The sequence below is a fragment of the Dendropsophus ebraccatus genome, chromosome 8, assembly GCF_027789765.1.
Source record: "Dendropsophus ebraccatus isolate aDenEbr1 chromosome 8, aDenEbr1.pat, whole genome shotgun sequence".
Taxonomy (NCBI): Eukaryota; Metazoa; Chordata; class Amphibia; order Anura; family Hylidae; genus Dendropsophus; species Dendropsophus ebraccatus.
Window position 1 is genome coordinate 20,465,573 of NC_091461.1, and position 20,789 is coordinate 20,486,361.

Here is a 20,789-nt window from a genome sequence, read left to right on the forward strand (position 1 = left end):
AGCTCAGCCAGGTGTTATGCTGTTGTGATGCCAGTGCCGGTTGTACACACAGGTATGGAGGCACACCTGCTTTTAGTTTAGTGAGGCTGGCTAAACCCTTTCCGCTGTGGTCAGTAACCTGCCGGGCTGCAAGGGGGTCCCTTGGGCTTTTATCATGGTGGTCCAGAGTGGAGTTGTGACCCACCCGGACTATTGGTACCGCCACCCACAGAAAGGGGAGATGACCCATGGAAGATGCAATGACTGTGTAGGTGCTTGGACAAGAATCGCAGAGTCCTGTTACAATAAACTCTTCTTTACTGCAGGAATACTTAATACCTTAGACTTTAGTCACCAGATTTGTGCTAAGAGCTTGAGAAAGAGCAAAGCTGTGCTGACTAAGTTGCGTGCTTAGAGGTAGAAGAAGTTCAGAGAAGTAGAGAGGAGGATGTTGAGAGAGTCGCAACCCAAAGTAGTACTGTGCTCTGACGGAACTTGAGAAATAGAATAGATAGAAATACTTGAAAGTAGAAAGAATACTTGTGCCTGCGTTTCTTTGCACCACCAGTGTCGGGCGACTTGTCCTAAAGGGATGACACCAGCCCCAGACCTTGTTACCTGGAATGAGCAGAGTGGCCAAGGTTTCCTGGTGACACCCGCGCTGTGAGATAGAGTACGTAGGCTTCTAGCAACTTTGCTCTATTCGGATCAGTTCCTATTTCTTCAGGATACTGTCCTGCCCTTTTAGACTGGTACTCAGTGTGGGCTGGGATGATCCCTGACTTGTCCTCTCTAAGTGTGAGTTCAGCACTGTATAGTGTATAGAGGTGCTGCTTTCAAGAAGAAAGTGCTTTTGCTTTCCTTGTGCGTCTGTTCACTATCACATCTCAGACTACACTGGACACTGACTAGTTGTGTGTCCGTTAACAGGGGACCTGGCATAAGCCAGGGTCCAGCTTGATCGCTGTAGGGACCGTTAAAGCTTGCGTCCTTCCTCTACAGAATACAGAGTAAGACTCCAAAAGGTGTGGCTACACTTCCTCTCCCCATGTGACAATTTCCTACAGCATATGTAACATGTGCTGTGAGTGGGTGAGAAGAGAGTTTAAGAAAAAGGGAAGGAAAGAGGTAGAAAAGAGAAAGCGCTTACAGTACTTAGGCATACAGTACTTATACTAGCGACATCTAGTGGTAAAACTTAATTAATACTTCACTACCACTAATACTTTGAAGTACAGGCTTTTGCGAGGGGTATAAAGACAAGGAACAAACTTTCGTGATTTATTTTTTTTAAACATAATATTACTATATATAGTATGAATGTATGTAAATGTGTGTGTATGTGTGTATATATATATATATATATATATATATATATTTATATATATATATATATATTTATATGTGTTTATATATATATATACATATATATATATGCAGTATTATAAGGCTGGGTTCACACACAGTATATTTGAGGCTGTATTTGTGAGGCTGTATAGCAACCAAAACCAGGAGTGGATTGAAAACACAGAAAGGCTATGTTCACATAATGTTGTAATTGAGTGGATGGCCGTCATTTAATGGCAAATTTTTGCTGTTATTTTAAAACAACGGCTGTTATATTGAAATAATGGCAGTTATTTACCGTTATATAGCGGCCATCCACTCAATTTCAACATTGTGTGAACAGAGCCTTTCTGTGTTTTCAATCCACTCCTGGTTTTGGTTGCTATGAGGACTTGACTTGAGGACCAAATACAGCCTGAAATATACATAGTGTGAACCCAGCCTAAGGTTAGGTTCACACCAGCGTTTCACCCTCCACCACAATTCCATTTAGATAACAGAGAAACGGAACTTAGCAGATCCCTCAATCTCACCATTAATGTCAACGGTTTTCATTGTTTCGTGTTCCTTTTTTTGGGGGGGAAAGACATAAAATTTGATCATGTACAAATTTTTTTGTCTACCCAATAAAGCTGAACATGAAGGTGAAATGCACGTCCATTTTTTTTCTTACATTATACCAAAATATGATGGTTTTAAATGGAAGGTATTTCCATTCACATCCATTGCAAGTTATCCATCACAGTGGTAAGAAACCAGGAAGGATTATAAACTGATGTACGAAAGTCATTTTTTTAAAAGCCAAAATGCAAATAGACCATTAAAAATTGGTAATTTTGCAATCAATTTGTGCTTATTTGCCCATTTAAAGGGAATCTGTCAGCTCCCGGGCCCTGCCTGAGGTGCTGACAGTGTGCTGTAGTTGGCAGTCCCCTAGTGAGCATGGTGTTTTTTGGTAATTTGTCCGACCAGTAAATTAAGCGCAATCTTAGGTCCACTACGGGAATGAAGTGTCAAAGAGGAGTTGTGGCTAAGAGTTTGTGCCACACTCTAGCACTCCTCACCACTCCCTCCTCTCTCTTCTTCATGAATAATCTATGCTGCCCGGCCTCCTACTTGCTCAGCTGTCAGTCAGTATCTGCCAACAGAGGACTGATCTGTAATTAGATATAGTTGAATCTCCTAGCCTGTTTTGGACTGGTGGTCCAGGGTTATATTACCTGTCTAGAGACCTGCCAGCTGTTTTCTTTTCTTTGGTTTAATTGCCCTGATAGATAAGAAATTTTTTCTTTTTCTCATTATTCTATCATTTTTAAGGTCTCATTCACACACTGTATTGTTTGAATAAACAACAACGTTTGTTGCAAGTTTGCATTTACTACTATGGAATCCTAGCTGGCACAGAAAACTCACATATCTATTTTGTGCAGCCCCTATTCATTGAATAGTGGCCGCACAAAATAGACTGTGTAGACAATGTAAAGTATGGCTTCGGCTGTACTTTACATTGTCTACGATGGCTAATTGGTGTGCTGGCACACCCAAATGTGCCCGTGTTCCAAATAAAAAGAAGTGATGTTAACCCAGCCGGTACTGCAGTACCATCTGGGTTGAATATCTCAGACAGCGGCTGTTCTGTCACACAGCTGTGTCACAGATTGCTCGGCTGTCTTGCCATGTGGGAACATGGCCTAAAAATGCAAAGAATTCTCAATCTGATCGAAATTAGTCTTCAAAATGATTTTTTTTTATACAGTGATGAATGAAAAATAAAAATATAAATAACTATATTTCATTTCCATCAGGGGGATTGAACCCAGGAAAAAAAAACGTTATTGGCCTCTAGGCAAGGAATTTACCCTGTAGACAGTTTATGTCTCAGCGACAATGGCTGATAGCATGAGTGAGCAGGAGACCGGGCAGCATTCATTATTCATGAAGGAGAGGGAGGAGGAAGGAGTGGTTAGGCAGGCCACTCCATGGATAAATTACCAAAGGGGGACGGTCAGCACCTCAGGTAAGGCCCGCGAGCTGACAGATTTCCTTTAATATGTATGGATCCGTTCATAAATGAGACAAATGCAAGTGTAAACCTAGCCGTGCCAGAAATTCTACCATCGACTTCGGATGAAAAATGCGCCCAGGAAAGTAGCTATTTGGAGTGCAGAGGTTGCAGTTGCATTCAGACCAAAGACCCCTGTGCCCCATAACAAGGCAAGAGTGTTATAAATGGTGCAAGGTACAGATTTTTCATTGGTACTCATATGCTGTAACATACGCCTCTGATCCTCTCCTGATCTGGCGCACTGTATGAGTTTCATTGAACGTCTGGATGCCAGCTGGGCGGAGGGGTCGGGTGACCATCTGCTGTGGTCTTATCGAGAACTTTGCTGCAAGTTCAGGAAAAGCCGATGGCCGCAGAGCTCTGTAGTTGGTAAAGATAATATATTAATACCAACTCAATGGTCTGTGATGAGCAGGTGGCTGAGCATGAGAGTATATGAGGTCTACACATAAAATACTTTGTTATGAATGGAAGGGTAAGTATATTGTCCACTGATGCATTTCACATATATAGAGCCCCTAAAACAGAGTATATACAAAGTATGTAACAGAAATCTAATAAGCAGCAATGATTATTCAAAGTATCTCATCTTTACCACAAATAAAACTTGCTCTACAGTACCTGCTACTGGACACAGCTTCAATCAGTGTCTGCCCTTTAAAACGCTTTAAGAAGTGTACTTTAGCAAAATAAAAAGAATTCTATTCAGATCAACTGGTGTCAGGCAATCCTGCAGGAAGTGGTGTGTTCTTCCCAGTCTGACACAGTGCTCTCTGCTGCCACCTCTGTCCATGTCAGGAACTGTCCAGAGCAGGAGAGGTTTCCTATAGGGATTTGCTACTGCTCTGGTGGACAGTTCCTGTCATGGACAGAGGTGGCAGCAGAGAACAATGTGTCAGGCTGGAAAGAAAACACAACTTCCTGCAGGACATACAACAGCTGATAAGTACTGGAAAACTGGACATTTTTAAATAGAAGTAAATTACAAATCTACATAACTTTCTGATCTGAACAGTTTTTTTTTTTTATTTGCTGTTGTTCCTCTTCTAACCTAACATGGATGGAGTTTAATGGTCAATGTTCATTTTTATTTGCTCCGGCTGCAACTTTTTAAAAAAAAAATTTAAAATTTATTTTTTAATTTAATTTTTATTAATTTTACCAAACAACCATCATACTTCAGAGAATCGCAAACAACAGTTCTATTACATAAATAAATACCCCTACCCACCCACCCAAGGAGCACTTATTCAGGTAGGCCCATGATACAATACATAACTTGTTTTTTCCCATGGAGTCCCCCCGCGAGGCACCGAATAGCATACCTAACTACCTCCACCTTACACCTCCCATTATCTATTCGATCACTATTTTACTCTATCTATAAAGGGTCTCCGCCCATGCCCACCCGCGCGAGGGCCGCCCCCCCCCCCCCCCCCCCCCCGACCAGGCGAAACCGGACCACCAGACAATACTACATAATTATACATAAATAACTCTGTAATAAGGGGAAGGAAAAAAAAAAGAGTAGAATTAAATAAATCCCTATCCATAAATAAAATAACCTACCAATATTATCAATCTTCTAAATTCGGCTACAACTTATCATCCCCAAACAGATGATTGGCTGAGCCCATGGGACTGGTGATGTCATTTCTTCATCATACCATGGACCCTACATCATGTAACCACTTTGCACTATAATTGTTTTCGTTTTTTTTTGGTTTTCAGGATTACAAAAACCTAGCTGCCTTCATCCCAACACAGCGTCAGACGTGCCCACAGATTGTGTGTTCCATGGAATTGTACTGCAATATCACATACAAACTGAGGACAGCGAGGCACTGTTTCTGGAAGAAATCAGTCATGTATTTCTACTCCTGGATAACCCCTTTAAGAAGTAATAGTTAGGTAGTATGCCTGTTACAGTGGGTGACACCCTGGTCTATAAGAAATATTCTTTGCTGCAGCATCCCTTCCTCCTAGTCTCCCCATTCTGTTGGCTTCAGGCACCTACATAAGAACCTGACGTATTCCTGCTCTTCACCTTGATTCTGCTCAGCTTCATTGACTGTGACCTACTACTCGACCTTGGCTCTGTGTGAGTATCTGTGACGTCAGTGTGATGTGGAGCTGGGCGTATATCATACCCTTGTCATGCTATGTATTACATGCATCTGCCAGTATTTGCAGCCTGAGGACCCTGTAAAACGTATTACGAGTACTGAGTGTGTACTCGTAAACTAAGCAATACATGTCAGCATGGATAAATGTTGAAGGTGTCTGTTTTGTTCTCGCTGTCGGCTGCCAGTGATACGGCTCTGACCCTGGCACCGAGTGTCATTCTCTAACCACCGTAGTGGAATACAACAGGATCTGTAGCCAACAGCAGCTGCTCATGAGCCACATTATGACTGCCAAGCCAAGTGTTAGGGAACGCTGCTTTCCAATAACCCGACTGTGTAAGAGATCAGTGAAAAATTAGAATAGATTTGGAACGGGCTATTTGAGCAATTCCGCTGCTATAGTACGAATGGTAAAGGCAGGTATTAAAGGGAATGTGTCAGCTGCAGATAGCTGGAATAAACTAAATGACAGCGCTCTCTTGCTTGATGGCTGTTTGCAAAGTTATTAATTGATGTTTCCCCTCTAAGCTCATAAGTTGTAGAGGCAGAGCTGAGCTGCTGCATGCACGCCTACCTAACTTGAATGATTGATGGACAGGGCTCAGTGCTGAAAGCTAGAGATAAAACTTACAGTAAATCTGGGTTCATGCAAACCTGGTGACTGGCCGTTAAATGCTACGCCTGAAGAAGATGGATGCAACCATAGGAGTTCAAGCAATTTAACAGTAGAGCAATCAAGTTTGTGCGAACCGGAACTTACTTGCTTTTAAATTCGGTCATCTCTACTGAAAACTAGATGAGCGCAACTGCAGCATGATCATTTAGCATTTGAATGTTGGTGGCTGAAGAAGTTGGATGCAGCTCTAGGGAGTCCGGAAAAGCATGGATACAGCCATAGGTCATAGACTATGTCCATTTTTTCCCGCACTCCCTAGGGCTGCATTCAACTTCTTCAACTACCGATATTCAAATGTCGAATGATCTGACTCGAACATGCTCATGTTGCTCTTATCTATGAAAACCGAGCAAGGAGGGTGGAGGCATGCATGCTGCAGCTCAGCCTGGCTTCTTCAACTCTTCAGCTTAAAAGGAAAACATGATTTTATAACTTTGCACACAGCCATCTGCTAAGAGATAGATATCATCTCCTTGATGTCCCTGTCAGCTATCTTTCCATGTCTATAGTTCTGAAAATCATACAGAGCTGAAAAAAAATTGCAATTATATAGTATTAAGAAAAACAGATCGCTGATCTCAGGGAGACCAGCCAAACGATAACACTGCCGGCTGCTAGTGAAAGCGCTCAATGCAGTGAAATCCTAGATGCATTGCTCCCTGGGAAACATGAATATGCAAAAGAAGAGCCCATGAAGCCTCATTGAAGAGTGTCGAAACACAGGACTAGCCATATATCCTTTCGGAAAGGACCCAGCCAAGCGGTAAGCTCCTGTAAGGAGACCACCAAAACCACCACATTAAGTGGCCCTATAAGTCAATGTAATGACAAGGGAAAAACCAAGGCCAGGTATCCATCCACATACAGCTGTTTTGGGGTGTTGCCCCTCATCAGTGTGGAGCAGGATTCTGGCTAGGTGGAAGCAATGCCTAGTACAGCCATAAGAGAAACAGATATAAATATATAGTATATAATATATACTCCATACATTTCCTCTGCTCTCTCTCTCTCTCTCTCTCAAATCTGTACTGTATTCATGACATAGTCCACAAATCCTAGTTTCTATCTTTCAGAATCCCATATGCAGTAACTTACCCTATAGTCGCTGCTCGAGCTCCAGCTGTTACATTTGCCATTTAAGACCAGATCCACTGTAATCTGTGTAATTAGCATTTATGCGCTAAGGAAATACCATGTGTTCAACCTATAATATAATCTGCTATATAAAGTAACCACTTCTATTGCTTTCAAGTAAATGCCTCGACGGAAATTGTGTATCAGAGTGAAGCCACCTTCATTTGCATGTATCAAAGTACCATCATTCCCTGAAGTATGCAGAATCCCCGCTTTGATTTTTGTATTTTCTTTTCCTAATTCTGCAACAAATTTCAGATGAGAATTCTTGGGTCTCAGGGTCACCATGTAAAACACAGCACGGAGATAAACCATTTGTATCCTATGGTGGGCATAATTGTACTTGCTGGAACATATAACTGCAGTCATGCCACGGTCAACTAGTATAAATCTTGATGTATGCGTAGGGAGAGATTGGCCTACTAGAGGACTGACTAGTATAACTAAATAACCTTGCCAATCCTGGTTATTGATGAGCAAACATGTTCGTAAATGTTCGTACGATCATGACGCTACTTGTTTGTGTTCGCTGTTCACGAACATTTTTCCAACATATTCGAACTTGCAAATGTACGCAACTGCATAAATTGCTCTTCACGCCTGATAATCTGTACGCATGTGCTTAACTCTACAAAACATACGTAAATGAATGCAAATGAACTGCATATGCGACTGTGTAATTTACGCTTTGCACCTGATAATCTATACATGTGTTCGTAGACCGAAACGTACACTCCTACTGTAAGTTCCTTATTTGTTCGTAAATGTTTGGCGAACACGAACTGATCAAGATCGGGTTTTTTTATGTTCGGGATCTGAACTGAACACCTAGATGTTCGCTCATCACTAATCATGGTGGTACTACTTATTAAAGTTTATTGGGCTGAAGCAGTTACACAATAATGGACCCCAGAGGTCCACCAGAAGACCTTTGATTGGAAGTGGACTTTGGAGTGACTTTCCTGAAATGGAATCAGTCAGCTTCATAGCCTGGAATTCAAGAGAAGGAGGCTGTGCTGAGCTGCAGCATGCTTACCTTCTCCCTCCCCTCTCTGCCTTGCATAATTAATGTACAGTGCTTGGCTCCTAGCACTGAGCCCTGTATGTGCGCTACAAAAACATGGCCACTTTCTTCCAGAGACAGCACCACTCTTGTCTCCAGTTTGGATGGGGTTTGCCACACCAGACTTGAAGACAAGAGTCGTGTTGTCTATGGAAGAAAGTGGCCATGTTTTTGTAGCGCTGGATAACCACTTTAACCCTACTTATAAGCATGATATGGAGTTGAAAGATCCCCTTTAACATCTTCCTTATGCAATGCCCTACAATGCTATTTAGTTCCCTACAACCTTACCATGCAGTCTTCTATGTCGTCATAAAATTGTTCAAAGTAGTAGTACTCAAAGCCATATTGGTTAAGGGGCAAGTTTTTTTTTTACAATGGGAAGGGGGCCATGTAGCATATCAAAGAAGAACAGAATTGTTTCATAAACCAATTGCCACTATCAGACTTGCAATGTATCTTGTTGTTCAAAATTTATGTACATAGAAAGTTGCTACAACAACCAGGAATGTTCCCTGTGATCACAGCTGAAATATTGTAAATCTGATTTTAGCAATCAATTTCTCAGACAAGTCTAGTCTTCTTTGATATGCTGCATGACCACCTTCACATTAGAAGAAACTTGCCCTTGATCCAATATGGCAGCTTTCAAGATGATGGCCGTGTTCTGGACTTAGCCTAGAAGATAGATCCCCTCACTCATTACTTGCTGGGGTATTTCTGAAATAAAAAAAGGTGTCAGGATAATTTCGACTCATCCTGTACATTAACCTCCAGTCTATCTGCAACATAAAATGTGTGGATACAGCAGAGCTTGGATGAAACAGATGACACTGCAGTATTATCCCATGTTATGTTTTACTGACATAGTTTTTTAGAGGCTGAGACATTTAATCAGCTTTTACAAGGGGGTATATATATATATTTTTTAATTACTGCCGCGATTCTGGCCGGTGACATATAGAAGAACCGCCTGTCACGTTATCTCATACAAATCTGACCAGTGCAAACGTAGAATAGCAATGAGGCCGTGACTAATGTGTGTGATTAACATAGAGCATACAGGACGCGGTGTATACAGTAGTCACTGTGCTCATCCATTCATTTAGTCTTGCAGTTTTATAGCCCTCTCATGAATTATATCCGGGCTGGAGTGGTAATTAAGCAGAACAGCCATCAAAGACGTAGCCTAATGTGATGCACGCCGGCTAAGTACTGATGCAGAATAGCTTTTTCCATCTACGTAATAAATGATTGAAATGTTGAATAAATTAAATCTTAATACATTTGAGTTTGCTGAGCTTGGCACTTTGTGTGCTGTGCCAGAGGAATAGAAGATGGAAAAGGAGAAGGCCTATGGTGGTGGTTTGGGCAGTGGGCTGGAAATGATGGGCTCTCCTTGGCCAATAAGACGCTTGATTGCTTCTGGTGCTGAGTCTTTTAGTAGATGTGCAGGAAATCGAGAGAGAAAGTGATGACCTAAAGTAATCTCCTACGATCCAGATACAATTATCAGAGAGATGCATAAAAATGGCAGAATCGTGGTGTTTTTCTTCATGTCCCCTTGTAAAAAAAAGAAATAAACGCAAACCAATAACCTAAAATAGTACCCATGAAACCTATAACACAACCTATAAAAAAAAAGCCCTACAGAGTGTTCGCAATAAAAATGTTATGGGAATATGTGATCAGAAAATGACTTATTATTAAAAGGGGTTCTCTGGCAATGGAAAAAACATTCAAATGGAGGACAAGAGTGGTGCTGTTTTATAATAAAGTGGTCATGTTTTTTAATCTAGGTATGTTTAACTTTTTTAAAGATTTTTTTTTTGCTGTTTTGTTCCGTTTTCTATACTACTGTCTATATTTTAAAGGAGAAGTCCTGGTGCCAATCCAGGGTCCCACACATGGCTGCTGGATGTAATTTTTGGCTGGAATCCGGGAACAATTGCCCGCTCAGCCAGTCAGTAACTGGGGTGGTGTCACATATCAGTCACTGATTGGCTAAGCAGGCAACCTATCACCTGGGTATGTGATGCTGCAGCTGGAAGAGCTGCAGGTGGCCGGTGACTGTGAAAAGGACCCAGGAGCAGCACTATGAGGCAGGAGGATGGGTAAGAATACTTTGTTTATTATTTGTCCTCCTCAATAACCTCCTATGAATTACACACCCCAGATTTAAGGAATGCCAGCAGTTTGAAATAGCAGGGATCCAACTTTTTTCCCATCTGAGGGAGGGTAACACTGCCCAAAAAGTCTGTAGTGATAGTGGGTGCATGGGAAAAACAGTCAGGGGCTTTGTGTAGGGATGAAGGAGGCAAAGGGTTAAGACTGCAGGGCAGGGGCTCTGTTAAGGGGCTTAGCAAAAAGAGGGCAAGGCTTCATGGGAAAGGGGCATGGCTCATGCTCGAGTCGAGTTGTCCGGCATTTTATTACTGGTGGCTGAAGAAGTTGGATGTAGCCCCAGGGAGTTCAAGAAAACATGGATACAGCCTATGGCCTATGGCAGTGTCCATGTGTTCCCAGACTCCTTAGGGCTGCATCCAACTACATCAGCCACCGGTAATCAAATGCCGAATGCTTAGACTCAAGCATGCTCCAGTTGCATTAATCTATACTCCTGATCCATGCTGGCTTTCTGAGTGGTGTACGAACTTGCTGCTCAGTCTGGCGGAGTCTACCACAAGAAAAAACTAGAAGAAGGTCGAGCCAACAGAGTGGGTAGGAATGGGATGTGGACAGGCATTAAAGCATTCTAGGTGAAAGCAAAACATGGCTGTGAAGATGGACAAACCCCTTATATACCCCACGTTGCCCCTACATTGGTAATAGTTTAGATGTTTTTTTTTTTTTACTTTTATAGAAAAAAATAATAATGTACAGAGATAAAGAAACCAAGTAAAAGCAGATTAAGCAGTACACAAAATGGTATTTGGCAACCGAGAGATTACAGGCCGCAGAATGCAGAACACACACATTACATGTTCTTTTTTTGCTCTCTGCATAAATCATTCCTGATTAATTTTGGTTGTATTATTTACTATGACATTTTCACAGCGGGTGTCTGAATTACTCATATTCTCATTTTTATTACATTTCGGAATTTTTTTCTGTATTCTATTTACTTCCTTGCTGCTCCCTAACTGCTTCAGGCTGCTTGCATACATACACTGTTCATTGTTCTTACTTTTTTATTTTTCACTTTTAAATCTTTAGTCAAATATAAAATAGATGATATACACAGCTTTTTCCTTTTGGGCATTTTAGAAAATATACTGTAACATGCTCTGAGTATGTTGTTTCCCCCCCCCCCCCCCCCCCCCCTAGAAGCTTGATAGGAACCATAAAAAAAATCACAATGTAAAGGAGACATTAGAATATAATTCATAAAAGGTTTTGGCTATGTAGCATGATTGACACAGTGTTTGTTTAGGTTTTGCATAACAAAGATTTACATGTTATAGAGTGGGAGCCCATTCTGCCGCCATACCGGTTCGCCCAATATGGGATCCGGTTCGGATTTTCTCAAAAATCCGAGTCCGATCGGATTGCATGTTGACTACTGTTGATTCTGCCCGGCCTCCATGTTGGCTACTGCTGCTCCTGCCTGGCCTCCATGTTGGCTACTGCTGATTCTGCCTGGCCTCCATGTTGGCTACTGCTGCTCCTGCCTGGCCTCCATGTTGGCTACTGCTGCTCCTGCCTGGCCTCCATGTTGACTACTGCTGCTCCTGTACTGGCCTCAAATGACTATTGCTGGACCTCCACTGGCCTCCAATGACTACTGCTGCTCCTTCACTGCATTTGTGACCTTTTTCCTGCATAGACCCTGTAATGGTGAGTTTCCTGCATAGACCCTGTAATGGAGAGTTTCCTGCATAGACCCTGTAATGGTGAGTTTCCTGCATAGACCCTGTAATGGTGAATTTCCTGCATAGACCCTGTAATGGTGAGTTTCCTGCATAGACCCTGTAATGGTGAATTTCCTGCATAGACCCTGTAATGGTGAATTTCCTGCACAGACCCTGTAATGGTGAATTTCCTGCATAGACCCTGTAAAAAAAAAAAAAAAATTGACTTTGAGATAACGAAAAGATAATGATATTACTGACAAGAGCCCTAAATTCAACCAAATACACTACCCCCGTATTATAAAGATGCTTTAAACTATGAAATCCGAAATTCGGTCGGACCGAACTTTCCGTAAAAATCCGAAAGTCCGGTCGGACTGAACTTTTGAAAAGTTCGCTCATCTCTAGACGCTATTAGACCATTGAAGTGGAGAGGGTCATGCTTTTTGGTCCCATCCCATTTGCTATTGGGTGGCAAATACCTTTGCAGGACTCCTACCCTTATCCAGTGCTACAAAAACATAGTCACTTTCTTCCAGAGACAGCACCACTTTTGTCTCCTGTTTGGGTGCAGGTTTTCTCACTCTGTTCCATTGAAGTGAATTGAGCTAAATGGCAAACCACATCTGAACTGGAGACAAGAGTCGTGTTGTCTCTGGAAGAAAGTGGCCATGTTTTTGTAGTGCTGGATAACCCCTACAACATTTTTTATTTAATTTTTTACTAGATATTGTTCCATATCCATGATTTTTTAAAAATTATTTATTCTCAAAGCGCCTTTAATTCTAGAGTGATCTGCATATTATAAAAGGTTAAAGCGGTATTCTAGCATTGGCAAACTTTTGATATAATGCTGCAAGTATATAGAAAATAATATAGATGACCATCTTACCGCTCCACGTTCTCCCAGTGACCTTCTGTTGCTACTGCGGGTATCCCACTAACCAAAGCTGCTTCCACTTCTGAGGTGAACTTGTCTTGACAATGACAGCACCACAGCAAGTGATTGAGCGAGCTGTCACTACCAAGATGAGTGTTGGTGACCATGAAAAATAATCAATAATTGAATCTGATGGAAATCCAACACAGAGTATGGCAGAAGATGTTGGTTGTTCCCAGGCTATGTGTAAAATAAAGTGGGAAGGATATAAAAGGAAAACATTAATGTAGACCAAGGAAGACATCAAAGTATCAGGATAGAGAACACTCAATACGCTTGGACAAAAGAGAAAGTGTACAATGGAAATGAGCGGAAACAGAAGTCGATGTTTGGGACAGAACTATAGTAAATCAGCTGAGTGAAAGGGAAAACCAGCACTAACATTTAAGGTTTCAGGGGACTAAAGAATATTGGAGTGTGGAGAATTGGATGAAAGTGATGTCACTGACCAGCAACCGATAAGCATTGATTTAGGAGATGATGCTGAAACCTCCATCTGGTAAAGTTATAATGTAATCCACAAGTCTTATTACTTATGATGCTAAAGTGCTGTGATGGTGCCATGTGAAGGTACATATCATACCTGTACATTAGGTTCACAGCGCTGTTGTTTTTGGATAGTTTCCTATTAAACTCCCACTGACTTTTTGGTTCTTTCCTATTGTTCCCCTATCGATTATCCCTGAGCGGTGTGCATTAGATATTCCGCCGTTGTGCTACTGTGTAGCCATATTTTCCGTGAGTGACGGGAGGGTGTGTTCACACACCGGTTATAATACATTCCCGTCCGCAGTACGCGGCACCCATGCATTTCCCTTTTATTATCGCACCGTCTAGTTCATCACACGGTAATGACTCCCCTGCTAATTGTGAATTATTCATTAGATGATTGGGATCAATTGAGATGGCAGGTTTATGGCTTCACGTAAGTGCTTTATGTCTTTCCCTGGTAAATTATGTAGACATTTTTACACCAACATTTTGTCAAGATGAATATTTCCGGTGCCAGCCTTCGTGGTAATCACTTTTTTGCTAATTGTGAGCGCCAGGTGGAACGTTTTATCATCTCTGGTGCATATATTTTGCCGGATACAAGTTAAGTGTTCTAACATTCCCAGTGGGTTATAGTGGAGAATATAATCTCATTGGTGAACCTGAAGTTCTATTGACTTGTAAACCGGCAGTTTATTCATAGTTTTTGCAGCAGGAGCATAAATCTCGGAGTAACCATGAAATTTAACTCAAGGTGAGAAAGAATGTTATAGGCTATATAAAAATTCCAGCTTCTACACATACCTGTGAGGTCGGTGTTCCTCCTTATTCTCTCCATAGTGGCGTGCATGCTCTGCCACATGGAATATATCCGCAGGTCAGTCTGGGTCTGACTGTGTAAACCTGTTTAGAACTAGCAACAAGGTTACTAGGATCTCATCTCCCACTGTCAATCATCTGACCAGAGGTCTCATAGATTTATAATGGAGCTGCCTGGATAGAGTTGGGGTCTATTGAAAAAACCCTAGCATTAAACTGCTCCTTTACATTCATGATGAAATTCTGTTTACCTGCACCTGCCACTAGAGGGTGCACACTGTATACAGAGTTATACGTTTAGCAATTAATCCTATTTAGGGGTGTTGCTTATTCTGGTTTCTGTTGTTCAGCCGTTTCTGTGTAAACCTTGCCTGCAAAACAAACAAACAAAAAAAAAAAAAACGCTCTTCACCGGCATTGACTAAGCGCTGAAATAAACTGCTTTTCCTCTGCAGTTGTTATACTGTCTGAACACTTGCTTTAATATGTGATAAAGTAATGATGGAGATTTTTCTTTTTTATTGTTTAAACAGGAAAGCGATGAGACAGAAGTGGACAAAAATAAGTGCTGTACGCTGTGCAATATGTTCTTCACCTCCGCAATTGTAGCTGAATCCCACTATCAGGGGAAGACGCATGCCAAAAGGGTTAAACTAGTGCTCGGAGAGTCAGCAGACATTCCTGCTCGGGCAGGTAAGAGAAAGTAAATAACTATACTACGAAATATATCTATAAAACACTCTATCTATCTATCTATCTATCTATCTATCTATCTATCTATCTATCTCTCTCCTATCTATCTATGTATCTCTATTATCTATCTATCTATCTATCTATCTATCTATCTATCTATCTCCTATCTACCTATCTATCTATCTCCTATCTATCTATCTATCTATCTATCTATCTATCTATCTATCTATCTCTCTCCTATCTATCTATGTATCTCTATTATCTATCTTTCTATCTATCTATCTCCTATCTATCTATGTATCTCTATTATCTATCTATCTATCTATCTATCTATCTATCTATCTATCTATCTATCTATCTATCTTCTATCTATCTTCTATCTATCTATCTATCTATCTATCTATCTATCTATCTATCTATCTATCTATGTATCTCTATTTATCTATCTATCTATCTATCTATCTATCTATCTATCTCCTATCTATCTATCTTCTATCTATCTATCTATCTATCTCCTATCTATCTATCTATCTATCTATCTATCTATCTATCTATCTCCTATCTATCTATGTATCTCTATTATCTATCTATCTATCTATCTATCTATCTATCTATCTATCTATCTCCTATCTATCTATGTATCTCTATTATCTATCTATCTATCTATCTATCTATCTATCTATCTTCTATCTATCTATCTATCTATCTATCTATCTATCTATCTATCTATCTATGTATCTCTATTTATCTATCTATCTATCTATCTATCTATCTATCTATCTCCTATCTATCTATCTTCTATCTATCTATCTATCTATCTATCTATCTATCTATCTATCTATCTTCTATCTATCTATCTATCATCTATCTTTCATCACCATTTTTGCTAGGTGCTAACCACTGCATACCAGTAACAGTGCAGGGGTTCTACGTTCAAGACCCCTCAAGGACAAACATGTGTAAGGAGTTTGTTTGTTTGCCTCCTTTTTGTGTGCGCTTCCCCTGGGTACTCTGGTTTCCTTCCACAGAGGGAATAGGGATTGATATGTGATTAATACCAAGTTCTTGTGTAGCACTACAGAATATGTTGGTGCTATATAAATATATAAATAAGGGAATTATTTAAAAAATGAATGCCCCATAAAGCTGTTTTGTAGACGAGCCAATCAAGTCATCTAGCTATCAGAATTTTGCACTTGTCAAAGTTGTTCAGATCCTTAAACTTTTTGGACTCTTTTCTTTTTTATTTTTGGCTTCCAACATATTTACTTAAAAGGGGTAGTGCGGCGGTAAAAAATTATTCACAGAATAACACACATTACAAAGTTATACAACTTTGTAATGTATGTTATGTCTGTGAATGGCCCCCTTCCCCGTGTCCCACCACCCCTGCCCGTGTACCCGGAAGTGTAGTGCATTATACATACCTGATCCGTGCCGACACGCGTCCGCCATCTTGTGCCAAACGTCATCTTCGGCCGGCCGGCCCGAACACCTCCGATCTTCCCAAGTGCCGGCCGCGTCATCAGCTGCTCAGCTGCGATTGGCTGAGCATAACTGTGCTCGGCCAATCGCGGCTCAGCGGCTGATGACGCGGCCGGCACTCGGGAAGATCGGAGGTGTTCGGGCCGGCCGGCCGAAGATGACGTTTGGCACAAGATGGCGGACGCGTGTCGGCACGGATCAGGTATGTATAATGCACTACACTTCCGGGTACACGGGCAGGGGTGGTGGGACACGGGGAAGGGGGCCATTCACAGACATAACATGAATTACAAAGTTGTATAACTTTGTAATGTGTGTTATTCTGTAAATAATTTTTTTACCGCCGCACTACCTCTTTAAGAAGAGTATTTACTTGCTTCCTATTGTTACAAAATAATCTCAATAAATATCATCTATCTATCTATCTATCTTTCTATCTATCTATCTATCTATCTATCTATCTATCTATCAATCCATCTAGTAAATCCTTGGATTACACTCATAATTCAGGGACGTGTTTGTAATCCAAATCTCTCGTATACCAAAGCAAATGAGAAATAATTGAAACACAGACAATTTGTTTCACACCCTAGAAATAGGGTAGGTAAGGCGTTCTGTATCAGTACAGAACACTGTATCAGTAAAGAAGGGGTTAATTAGTTAACTCTCCCTCCACACACAACTCCCCAGGTGGCTGCATACCTGCTGGTGCTGGTACCTGTTGGTACTACTATCGGTTGCCTGGAGCAGCTATTGGTGAAGGGGTTAGTTGTGGGGTTAGAGGGAAGCAGCGGTCATATACCATCCAACTCCACATGTTGGCAAGATGGCGGCAGTGGCAGGAGATATCCGGACGAGGCCCTGAGGATGCAGAGTTGCTCAGGTAGCAATCAGTTAAAATGAAAGGGCTTTCTACCCAGTACAGTATCAGGATGGGGACACAGGGGGCTCATAGTATAAAATCTGCCTCGTTTACTGATTTTTAAAAATCATTAGCTTGTCCTGCAAAAGGTTCTCAGACCAAGATACTTGTAATTCAAGGTTTCGCTGTGTGTAGAAATAGAGATAAGCAACGTTCTATAACTCTGTTCCAATTCAGTCAAATCCATCCAAATTCTGGTTCCTTAATTCCTCGGCTGCCTCTGTATGTTTTGCCCAAAATGCATTTCAAAAGTTTCGGATATGCGGAAATCGGAATTGTTTGAGAAATTTGGAACAAAAGTGATTAGTTTTAAATCTATTGATTAATTTGTATATACAGTGGTGCCTTGGATTACGAGCATAATTCATTCCAGGACGGCGCTTGTAATCCAAATTTACTCTTAAACCAAAGCAGATTTTCCCATAAGAAATCATAAAAATGAAGACAATTGGTTCCCCACCCCAAAAATAATGATTTTATTTTCTAAATAACATGTAAAACAAATAAAACAAACATTTAGAAGCAGCAGAATATGTTGTTTTATAAGTTACTGTACAGTAATGGAGAGGATGGGAAACACACGGGCTGACAGAGACTGCAGGAAGCATGGAGGAATGAGCAGGACAGATGTGGGCACATACATGCAGCACTCTCTGTCCGGGGAAGAAGGGTTACAGCTATGGAGAGATTACCTCCACAGTCCTGTCCCCTGATGCAAGCCCCAGCCTGAAGTGGATCTGCTATGATTTGGAAGGTGAGGGAGACTACCTGGGTCAGAGTACAGTGCTGTAGACCTCACTATGCAGACCATGCCCCTCCCCCACCCGCGCTCCCACCCAGTACAGGGAGCTCTTAAACCAAAGCTAAGCTCTTAAACCAAGTCACAATTTTGAAAAAGTGTGAGCTCTTAAACCAAAATGCTCTTAAACCAAGTTACTCTTAAACCAAGGTACCACTGTAAATGTAAATCTATATCTGGGCCACTAATCACATTGTAAGCACACTTTTATATTACTACTTCTTTGTATTCTGCCCCTATTCTCTACCTCCAGAGCACAGTACAAATGGGTAACACTTACTCGCTCCGGTTTGGCAGGGAGAACTGTACAGTTTTGTCTACAGGCCTTAAATTTAACAGGACTGCTATTGCAAGAAAGCCAAGATTGCACATGACTCTTGATTGCCGAAAGCCATCCAGCTCTCTGAGATGAAAGATGTGCCAGCTTGCCAAGTAGGGCATTTGGCCCGGACTCTGTATAATTCAGTGGATACCAGGTACTAAATCAAGTAACTTATCAATACTAATTTCAAGTGGAGACAACAAAATTTGAGTGCGGCGTTTGCTTCATCGATCATTTCTATTACATTTTATATTTCACTGAAGTGGTATTATTCTCATTAAGGAGCCATCTCGGGAGGCCGCTTAGATAGCATTTACGGGTGCGGCATTGATTGCTGAAAATAATCATATATCTTACTTTTCTTCATTTACAGTCACTTTTCTGGCTCTTCCTTTTGCGTCTGAAAACCTTAGAATACTGTTCATCCCAATCTGCCTGATTCATATATATATTGGCAAAGTGAGTAGGATCCCGGCACTGCCGCTACCATAGGGCAAAGTGAGCAATTAGCTAGATTCACTGCAGCCACAAATGGATATACCGGTTAACCAGTTAGTGGTGCTCTGTTCCAATTCAGTAGGCTTCAATTCACATTAGTGCAGAAAAAAAGAGATGAACAGCACTCACCACTTTTGTGGTTATTTTATTCGTGCATCACACAACACCGGTAACATGCTGTATTAGACGAAAAGCAACAGGGGCGCTCAACTAGGCTATGGCCATTTCACGCTAATGCGCGTCCTCTGGCCATTGGCTAGAGGAAGCGCATCAGTGTGAAACGCGCTTCCTTTGGCCTATGGCCAGAGCAAGCGTATCAGTGTGAAACGGCCTTAGCCTAGTGGAGCGCCCCTGTTGCTCTTTGTCTAATACAGCATGTTACCGGTGTTGTGTGATGCACAAATAAAAAAAAAAACACTAAAGTCATTGGTGAGTGCCGTTGATCTCTCTTTTTTTTCTGCACTAATATGTATATATTGGCAGTGAGGAAGAAGATGTAAGAGCATTGTCTAGATAGTGAAACATGATGTTAGCAGATAGAGAATGGATGGAGCATTTGCGCATGACCAACCGCTGCCCCATTCAAAACAGGGGAGATGGAGCCCTGTAAATAGGGAATACATTCATTTAAAGGTGTTATCCAGCATTAGAAGAACATGGCCACTTTCTTTGAGAGACAGCACGACTCTTGTCTCCAGTTCGGGTGCAGGTTTTGCTATTCAGTTCCATTGAAGTGATTGGAGCTTAATTGCAAACCACATCTGAACTGGAGCCAAGAGTGGTGCTGTCTTTGGGAGAAAGTTGCCATATTTTTCTAACAGTGGATAACCCCTTTAAGTTGGCAATATCCCTTTGTGATGCATTCACATTTAGCGAGTTCCCAGCGGATTTCAGGCTGCAAGTTTCACAGTGAAATCCGCTGTGATACTCGGGACCATTAAAGTCTATGGCCCTTCATTCTCTCAGTAGATTTTCAGAAAATAGTCTCCGGGTTCCCAGCTCACCAATGTCCCACTCAACCAATCAGTGCCCTGGCCTGCGGCAGCTAGTGATTGGCTAAGCAGACCATAAGTGAGCCGGGACCTGGAGACTCAAGCAGGAGCGCAACGAGGGAAGAAGGGCAGGTAGGCATTTTCTGTTAATTTTTTTTACCGCCGTGGCAGCTTCATAGTTAAATACGTGTCTCACTACATTCTCACAGAGGAATGAAAATCCACTGCCAAAATACAGAGCCATAGACGGTAATGGTACTGAGTATGGCAGCATATGAGCTATGAACTCGTAACATGTGGGCACACTCTTAAATGGGTATTACCAACTTTCAAAATAGGGGAATAGGGGAATCCCACCAGTGAGGGTTTAACCGCTCAGCAATGTTCAAAAGCCCCATAGAGAATGAATAGATCCCTGGCTGAGCATGCGCAGTAAGCCTCATTTATTAGGCAGGAAAATCTTGCTCAGTTCTAATGATCTTTGGGGGTCCCAGCAATAAGACCCCCTCCACCAATTAGCTTGTTATGCCCTATCCACTTAACTTTGTAAAGTGGGAATTCGGGAGGGTTCACACAGTCCTTCCCC

General features: G+C 41.5%; 1 protein-coding gene across 5 annotated transcripts in view; it reads left to right on the forward strand.

Moving 5' to 3' along the window:
• Positions 1 to 20,789, forward strand: part of ZMAT4 (zinc finger matrin-type 4) — a 333,551-nt gene that overhangs the window by 91,136 nt on the left and 221,626 nt on the right. For all 5 annotated transcript variants that reach the window (XM_069978910.1, XM_069978907.1, XM_069978908.1 and 2 more), the window contains one exon: positions 15,026 to 15,185. In XM_069978910.1, coding sequence (XP_069835011.1) covers positions 15,026 to 15,185 — 160 coding nt within the window. The remainder of the gene's footprint in view (positions 1 to 15,025; positions 15,186 to 20,789) is intronic.